Source organism: Myxocyprinus asiaticus, chromosome 15, assembly GCF_019703515.2.
Source record: "Myxocyprinus asiaticus isolate MX2 ecotype Aquarium Trade chromosome 15, UBuf_Myxa_2, whole genome shotgun sequence".
In the NCBI taxonomy this organism is placed as follows: Eukaryota; Metazoa; Chordata; class Actinopteri; order Cypriniformes; family Catostomidae; genus Myxocyprinus; species Myxocyprinus asiaticus.
The window spans coordinates 29,371,528-29,380,777 of record NC_059358.1 but is presented as its reverse complement, the minus strand read 5'-3'; the positions used below and the strand labels follow the sequence as shown (position 1 = coordinate 29,380,777).

Here is a 9,250-nt window from a genome sequence, read left to right as displayed (position 1 = left end):
GTTATTATCACCCGAATCTTTATGGAGTTGCCAATTTCATAATATATTTATTATTCGATGGAAAATGTAATACTGTTTTCTTTCCCACAAAATCTTTCCAACAAAACCGCGTCTGATGTCCTACAGCGGTATGATGAGAGAGAGAGAGAGAGAGAGAGAGAGAGAGAGAGAGATTTGGTCCAGTTGACTGAGGGAGACTGAGATTGAAGAACTTTCTGCAGAATAAAGACTCTTTCAATTTCCCGTCTATATATTGGAGACGCGTTACGGTCGAAAGGAAGGGACCAGAAACTTGAGATAAACTTTAACTCAATGATAATATAAAGCTTATGGCCATTTCCACATACAGTATATAAAGGGTATGCAAAGGCGTCTCTAGCATTGACTAGTTTTTTGTCAGAAAATCAGAGGGGGAAAAGCATCTTTTTGTGATGTTTTTGCGAATATAGTTAATGTGGAAGCTGTTCATTATAAACTATAAGGACTTAACGAAACTTTGGACGGGCTCTTTTAACTACAGCAGGTGTTACGGCTGCGCAAATCTGGATTTTGAAATTAGCTACGTTATTTATTTGGCGGGGACAAGACGACAAGGTAAAGTCAGTGTTTAATTTATGTTGTTTAATCTAATTTTGCCTGACACTAATGAAGCTGATACTTAGTATGTGCTATTATTTTCTGTTATAATACCTGCTTGCAATTGCACATTGTCGTTGTAAATAATAATTTATAGAAACATCTCAAATACTGTGCAACATGTATAGCCTACTTGGTAATATCAAGTGTTAGGGGCCGTTCACACCTAAGGCGTTTTTGCGTCTGCTCTCGCCAATTATCAATTGTTTTTTTTCCTATGTAAACATGCGCTGGATGCTGACTGCCATACTCCACTAGATAAAATGGTTCTCGAGACACATGCGTTCTGCTCTATTCGTGGCGCTGCGTCTCGCTTTGCGCAAGGACATGTCCGGAGTGAACGGCCCCTCACCCATATGAAACGTGGTCGAACATGTTTAGCTATAACTGGTAGCTGATCAGGCGACCAGGCCAGAATACTGTACAGTAATGTCTAATGTCATGCGCAGGTAATGTGAGAGCGGCCCGTGTGTACAGTACGCCAGTATGAGCGCGTGAGTAATGCCACTGGAAGAAAAACTCATCTCTACCTGAGAGAACACGCGCACGCACGCATATGTGCGCGCCTGGTTACGTGCACGCGCTGCTTTTAAACTCCCTGCTCAGAATTCCAAATTAAAGAAGGAAAAAGGACTAAATCACTTAACTGAAGAAAAAAAAATGGAGATTCAGAAGTACCTGCTATTATTGAAGATCACAGTTCTTCTCAGAGGTGAGTTTAACCTTTTTGGGGCATGTGTCTAATTATTGTCATTCATTTGATTATGAGTCATGCTTTCTGACACATGAAATTATGTTTCGAGGTATGACATCTTTAATGTCATGAATCTTGGCAGAAGCACATTATTCATTTGTTTAGATACAGTATAAACACTTTCTCACCACAGATTCTGGTTGTATGCATTTTTTTTATTTTATTATTATTATTATTATTATTATTATTATTTACTATATAGTATATACATGATGATGAGATTAAATTAAACTAGAGCATGAAAATGTTTTTTATCTTGTCATAACTACACGGCTTTTCTCACTGAGATATTTTCATTGGAATTACTTTGGCTGTTACAAGCCTGACCCTAAGTGTGGTTTGCTGTACGGCTCTAAAAAGACTTCACAAAGACATCAACAGGTCAAGATAAGGAGGTTGTTAGGGAGACTTTTGTTCAAATTCAATACTGTAAGAAGCTGTAAGATTTTAGATGAAATGTAGCCTACTTATCGTTGCACTATTAGGTATAAAACATCACACGTCTGGACAAAATTACTGTAAACGCCAGAAATACTACTTTAATGGACCACAACATTGTCACTGAAGTATTGCCAGACTGTAGTCAAGTGTAATGCCACTAGTTGCTCGCTAAGTATTACATACAAGTCATAGTACACACACAGTGCCTTCACTGCCTTGATGTATATGTGTTTATATGCATCTGTGTGAATGCATAACAGAATGTGATTTAGGTATAGTATTATACTGTTGGTGTATGTTTTTGAGCATGTATGCTGCTGCTAATGGATTCTGCAGATACTCTGTGATGAGCAAGCTCTCTGGTGTTCAGCAATGTTCTGCTGTGCTTTAGATTGAGAACACAGGTCTGGGCTTTGGGAATTCCACCCCCTTGCCCCTTCATCTTCGTTTTTCCCTGCGTTTCTCACTCTCATGCCTTCCACCCCCACCTCTTGGAGGTAAAACATAAATAGAAGCTCTATGTATTTACCTTACACAAAATGTGAGCATAAACATGTGCCTGTCTGAACTCAGTAGTGAAAACAGACTGACAGAAACAAGAGAGTTAGAAATCCAAAATCCAAAGTAACAGTCAGTATCTGGTGTGGCCACCAGCTGCATTAAGTACTGCAGTGCATCTCCTCCTCATGGACTTGCAAGTTCCCGGACAAGTACCCTCCGATCCAACAGGTCCCAGATGTGCTCAATGGGATTGAGATCCGGGCTCTTCGCTGGCCATGGCAGAACACTGACATTCCTGTCTTGCAGGAAATCACACACAGAACGAGCAGTATGGCTGGTGGCATTGTCATGCTGGAGGGTCATATCAGGATGAGCCTGCAGGAAGGGTACCACATGAGGGAGGAGGATGTCTTCCCTGTAACGCACAGCATTGAGATTGCTTGCAATGACAACAAGCTCAGTCCGATGATGCTGTGACACACCACCCCAGACCATGACGGACCCTCCACCTCCAAATCGATCCCGCTCCAGAGTACAGGCCTTGGTGTAACACTCATTCCTTCGACGATAAACGCGCATCCGACTATCACCTCTGGTGAGACAAAACCTCGAATCGTCAGTGAAGAGCACTTTTTGCCAGTACTGTCTGGTCCAGCGAAGGTGGGTTTGTGCTTATAAGCGATGTTGTTGCCGGTGATGTCTGGTAAGGACCTGCCTTACACCAGGCCTACAAGTCCTCAGTCCAGCCTCTCTTAGCCTATTGCAGACAGTCTGAGCACTGATGGAGGGATTGTGCATACCTGGTTTAACTCGGGCAGTTGTTGTTGCCATCCTGTACCTGTCCCGCAGGTGTGATATTTGGATGTACCGATCCTGTGCAGGTGTTGTTACACATGGTTTGCCACTGCGAGGACGATCAGCTGTCCTTCCTGTCTCCCTGTAGCGCTGTCTTAGGCATCTCACAGTATGGACATTGCAATTTATTGCCCTGGCCACATCTGCAGTCCTCATGCCTCCATGCAGAATTCACAGGCACATTCACGCAGATGAGCAGGGATGCTGGGCAACTTTTTTTTGGTGTTTTTCAGAGTCAGTAGAAAGGTCTCTTTAGTGTCCTAAGTTTTTATAACTGTGACCTTAATTGCCTACCGTCTGTAAGCTGTTAGTGTCTTAACGACCGTTCCACAGGTGCATGTTCATTAATTGTTTATGGTTTATTGAACAAGCATGGAAAACATTGTTTAAACTCTTTACAATAAAGATCTTTAAAGTTATTTGGATTATTACAAAATTATCTTTAAAATACTGTGTCCTGAAAAAGGGACGTTTCTTTTTTTGCTGAGTATGTGTTAACATGACTCTAGTGTGATAAAATCGCTTACTAACTTTGTCTGTGTAAAGTTATCCAGTATTTCAACTCCATTGTCTTGATGACGTAATGCCAGTAAACCATGTTTACTGAAATGTATTCCACTACAGATTACGGAATACATGCTGTAAAATTTAATTTATAATGTATTCCGTTAGATTACTCAAGGTCAGTAACGTATTCTAAATACTTTGGATTACTTCTTCAGCACTGGTAGATTTTTTCACTTGTTTTGACTATAAAAACTCTGCCAGTACAATAAGACAAAATACACATGTTAAAAATACATTCTCTGAAAAACCTAAATATCTTATGTAGTGTTGTTTCTAAAACAAGATAAATCTAATTGATTTTAGATATTTTTACAGGAAAACAATACATAAATTATTATCAAGAATATGATTTTTGCCCTAATATCAGAGTCTTACTAGAAAAGAAGAAATTATGATCTAACGTGAATTTTCTTGATAAAAATATATGATCATGCCTGGTAACATGCATGTAAAATGGCTAGAAATAGCATTTTAGCTTAGCGTAAAGCTGACAATTTACACAAGGTTTATTTCTATTTCTTGTGCTCCAAACTTACTTCAAACTTACTTCTCTGTTGTATGAATGTAACACATCATAAGAAAGTGTTTCACCGCTGATCAAATGCACTTTGGATCGCATCATTTATATGTACAAATATTTTCCATCTGAAAGGATTAAATATTAAATGAAGCAAATGACAATAAAATGCAAAGTAATCTCTTCAGTAATCAAAATACTTTCTGAATGTAACTGTATTCTAATTACCAATGATTTAAATTGTAACTGTAGTGGAATACAGTTACTTATATTTTGTATTTTAAATACGTAATCCCGTTACATGTATTCTGTTACTCCCTAACCCTGCCAGAGCCATAGTCACATTCATGTGTATTTTGAATTCTCTGCTGTAATGCATGCTCACCACGGAGCCCCTCCCATATCTGTTCCAGCCAAGCATTTCTGTCACGTCTAAGTGTATTTTGAATTCTCCGCTGTAATGTGAGCTCATGCATGAGTGAATAATGTGGAGAAACGCTCAGAATCTGGTGTCATACTGTATATGTGTATTGTCGTACCAATCACAACTCAGAGTTTACGCATTAACCTCATCTTTGTGGCATTGCTTCAACTTTTTAAAGTGGAAGAAAGAAATGGCCCAATATAGCCAAAAATTAACAACTTTCTTCTTACTAATAAACATAATTTGTGCAATCATTGTTTTTAGTGATGTGCAATCTGTGTATATGTCACCGATCCTACTTGACCCATATAAAAGCCATGGCCTCTAGCCTCGTTCGCTAGTGCATCTCTTAAGGCCAGGAGAGTGAGGTTTACACACTGCACAGCTATCACGGACCACCTGGCTACCGTTACATTTACTGTATATGTTAACATCTCACAAAATGTGTTCTGAGGTTTTCTGACCCTATAAATAATGAGAGCAAAAGACTAGTGTATATTAAAAGAGGGGAATATTTAGTGCACATATCTCTAGCAGATCTATCTATCTATCTATCTATCAATCTATCTGTCTGTCTGTCTGTCTGTCTGTCTGTCATTACTGTAAGTACAGTTAAAGTAAATGTACAAATGTTGGATAGATAGATTTTGACACAGTATGCATACTTAAACTTACAGTAAGTAAGGGGTAGAAACTTATGAGGGGTAAAACTCATGAGTTCAACTACAACATGGAGGGAAAAAGATTACAAAACAGGGAAAGGAAAGCACAAGAGAGAATTGTGGGAAGGCAAGTTAGGTTTTGTGAACAGTTAAGGAAAAAGGAAAAATGAGGAGGATCAGAGACTGAGAGAGAGAAATGCAGGCACCCTGTTTGAGGTCTGTGCGGTTTGGTTCTCTGCCTGCTCCCTTTCTGAAAGCCTCCCCCTTTATGTCAGTCTGCTCTCTGGGTAAACAATCCAATGAAATCCACTCAGAGCACAAATTCATCCACAGTGAATAAGACCTCAGTGTGCATGTGGGTTTAAATCTGTATCACACACTGCAGTGTTCAGAAAACTGAGAATTCCCCTCATATGGGTTTCAGTGATTTATGTCTGATTGACTGATCATCTGTGTTGCACAGTTTAGGCTGTTCAGGTTGTTTTGATTTATACTTACCATGAGCTACAAATCATCAAATCTGCATGTGAACTTCTCCCTTCCCTCTCTCTCAGTCATATAAAAGGCAGGTCTGTATGTCATAACAGGAAACCACTATGTTCATTAGTTATTACAACTGATGCCCTTTGCTCTCTTTTTCCCTATCTTCCCTTGTCTTTTATTTACTCTCTGTCCTTTTCCTGTCTGATACTCCATCCCTGTTTTCATTCATCAACTGCAGCGATCACTCTTCTTTATTGTTCTTACTCTGCAGGACACTTGATATACCAATATGAATAATCTTGAAATGTGTCTTATAGATACACTTGAGATAGAACAGTGAATTTGTCTTTATCTTTGCATTATCATCATTTTGACCAAGGAATCAATCCTTTTTTAGTTAATTCAAGGTTTTAAAGGTTTAGAACGTTAAAGTCTGAAAATAGAAAAACTGTGACACAAAGTAATCAAAACCCTTAAAATGTTTCCATGATCTCTCTCTCTTAGGGCTGTGTGAGTGTTTTAACATTGATGTGAAGAGACCACGAATTTTCAGTGGGCCTGAAGATGCTCTATTTGGTTTCTCTGTGCTACAGCATGAGGACAATGGAGAGAAATCGTGAGTATTTGTAAAAGCTTTAGAGCACAGGTAATGAGGTGATTTGATAATGAAAATTTCACACATTAAAAAGCTCCTGATTATTGAGTATCAAGTGAATTGTGAATATTGCCCTTAAACTTGTACTGTGCAGAACACTGTATTTTTGAAATTTTGTATGTTTCAATATATTGCGGTGTCAAGAGGTGATCACAAACAATAACAGAATAAAGGCCTCAACATACTTCCATAGAAGTTCTTCTTCTTTTTTTGTTCAGGGGTAAAAAAAAGTTCTAAACAGCCGAGCAACAGTATACTGTTTCCGATCATTCAGACACCTGCCACACCGCTGTGGTACGGCATTTAGATGTACTGTACATACAAATATGAGGATGCTCAAGACATGTAAAACCTTAACTAATGTGACATTAAAATGTGTTATCAATGACTTTAGAATTCATATGAGGTCAGTAAAAGAAGTTGTTTTAACCACTTGATGATGATTTAAAGTAATATACTGTATATGCAGTAGAAAATTGTTAATTTGTCTTGATTAAATTTGGAATTAATGATGCTAATGCACTAACACGCTAAATGCAGCCATAATATGTTATGATTACACTTTGTTATTGTGATTTATGATAACAGTTATACTATTGCAAAGATGAGTGTATAAAAGTGTTAATGTGCAGAATAAAGACAATAGAATGATGATAGAGGCATACCTTACTTTAGACAGATGTGTGAATGGCTTTCGCTGCAGATGGCACATGAGTAAATGGGCACTTGAGAGTATCTGAGTAGATTTCATTCCTTTTGTAGACTAATTAAACAAACAAACAAAAAAATCGCATGGCATGTTCTTGTAAAATGTCTCTACGTGAACGATCGCACAGATGTAGGTACATTTCCACCAGCTCTCTAATAACACTTCACGCCGATGTGTTCATGTTGACTGATTTTTACTGACTGAACAACATAAACAAAATTAGCCATCGGGCTCAAGGTAGGTGGAGCTCCAGGTCACACCTACCAATGATGTGGACTAATGACAGTAAGGTGTTTAGCAGCCAGTCAGAAGTTTTCCTAAAAGTTCGCCCCAGCGAGCTGTTACGAACCACTGAAAAAAACGCAAAAACACCTTCTATTTGGCCATTATTTGTTCTAAATGACGCCACACCCATTTGTTCTTCGATTTTGTAGGAAGTATATCAAGGCCTTAAGTGCATTAATACATACATTTTTTGAGTCTGCTTTTAAGGTCTTGCACTAGTCTTTTTGTTTTGTGCTACAGAATTCTGGTTGGTGCTCCATGGGATGGACCATCCAATAACAGGAAGGGAGATATTTACAAATGCATTGTGGGAGATGAAATGAATTCCAATTGCTCAAAAGTTAACCTAGGTACTTCCTGATCATCTCAATTTTCATTCAGTATTGTCTCTTTGGTGTGTATGAATTTGAAGTCTTCAAAGCATATTCTTGTGTTATTCTGTGTACAGGTCAAAATGCATTTCAGAATGTGTCTCGAAATCTAAAAAATTCTAATTTGGGGATGACGCTGACCCCGGCTGCTTCAGACGGATTCCTGGTGAGATTATATTTGAAACCACCTTGGGAGAGAGATTGTATTTAAAGTATAAACAGATTGCATTTGATCATTTGAACACTAATATCACAAGAATGCTTCTTAGAAATGATTAAGCCATGTTTATGTTTTTATATGTGTGAGTATGCATTTGTATATGGGTGGCTTTGAGATCCCCTTTAGTGTCTCATCCAACCACCACCATCTGTTGTGACCATCGTCTATGTGAACATAACAGCCTGCAATACAGACAGACATACAGACAAATGGAAGGACGAACAGATATATAGATATATAGTAATGTTTTCACCAGAATAGATGAAAAGAGGATCCACGTGCAAGGCAAGGTCAAAACAAAAAAGCTTCTTTACTTCAGGACAATGCTCAGAAGATACAAACTCCAGAAGGATTGAAACACAAAAGAATCAAAAGCAGGAATCATCAAAAGCAGGACTAGAAACTAAAAACTAGATAACTTAGTAGGTAAACAATCTTACTTAGAATACAGAGAAAGTTCATAAAGACCAAGCTATGTGTCGCTGAGTGATGACAACTAACTGCAGTCTGTGCCAGCCAGATATCACTTCAGTCTACTACGATGGACTTCATAGAGGATGAACTGATGCCAACTCCAACCGTGAGACATGGGATACTTCATATGCCACTTCCTGAACCTTGGACTTAGGATGGACCCCACCGAACCTCACCAAAATGACCTGCCGGTTGAACTGCGATGCACCTCACTTTTCTCTACCTGCATCACCTTAGTTTAATGATGGAGTACACTCTTAAAATGGAATACATAGAATTTTTTCAATTAATTGCCAACAAAAGCTTACATCAGTCAACCAACAAAGGACAATGCATCTACAGTATGTCAATTTCTGAAGTTAATCCAGGTTGGACTTCAAAGACATTAGTCATTAATCTTACAGTTCATACAAAATCTTGTTGTTTAAACATTGGCTCTTAACACTTACTTAGTTTACTCATTTCAAACCATGACTTGCACTACACATAAATAACTAATATTAGCATTATTTTCATGCTGTTTAGCCAGAGGGGAACTAGCCCCCACAGTGAGCCTAGTTTCTCCCAAGGTTATTTTTCTCCATTAACCAACATCTTATGGAGTTTTGTGTTTCTTGCCACAGTCGCCTTCAGCTGGCTCACTGGGCTTCTAAATACAATTTTATTATTATATTATATTATTTACTTACATTATTT

General features: G+C 38.3%; 1 protein-coding gene across 1 annotated transcript in view; it reads left to right on the top strand.

Annotated features, from left to right (window-relative positions):
* The first annotated feature begins 204 nt into the window (after positions 1 to 204).
* Positions 205 to 9,250, top strand: part of LOC127453265 (integrin alpha-10-like) — a 57,723-nt gene continuing 48,677 nt past the window's right edge. Inside the window, exons 1-5 of the mRNA XM_051719500.1 lie at positions 205 to 594; positions 1,086 to 1,348; positions 6,345 to 6,456; positions 7,730 to 7,839; positions 7,938 to 8,026. Of these exons, the coding sequence (XP_051575460.1) occupies positions 1,297 to 1,348; positions 6,345 to 6,456; positions 7,730 to 7,839; positions 7,938 to 8,026 (363 nt within the window). The 5' untranslated portion in view covers positions 205 to 594; positions 1,086 to 1,296. The remainder of the gene's footprint in view (positions 595 to 1,085; positions 1,349 to 6,344; positions 6,457 to 7,729; positions 7,840 to 7,937; positions 8,027 to 9,250) is intronic.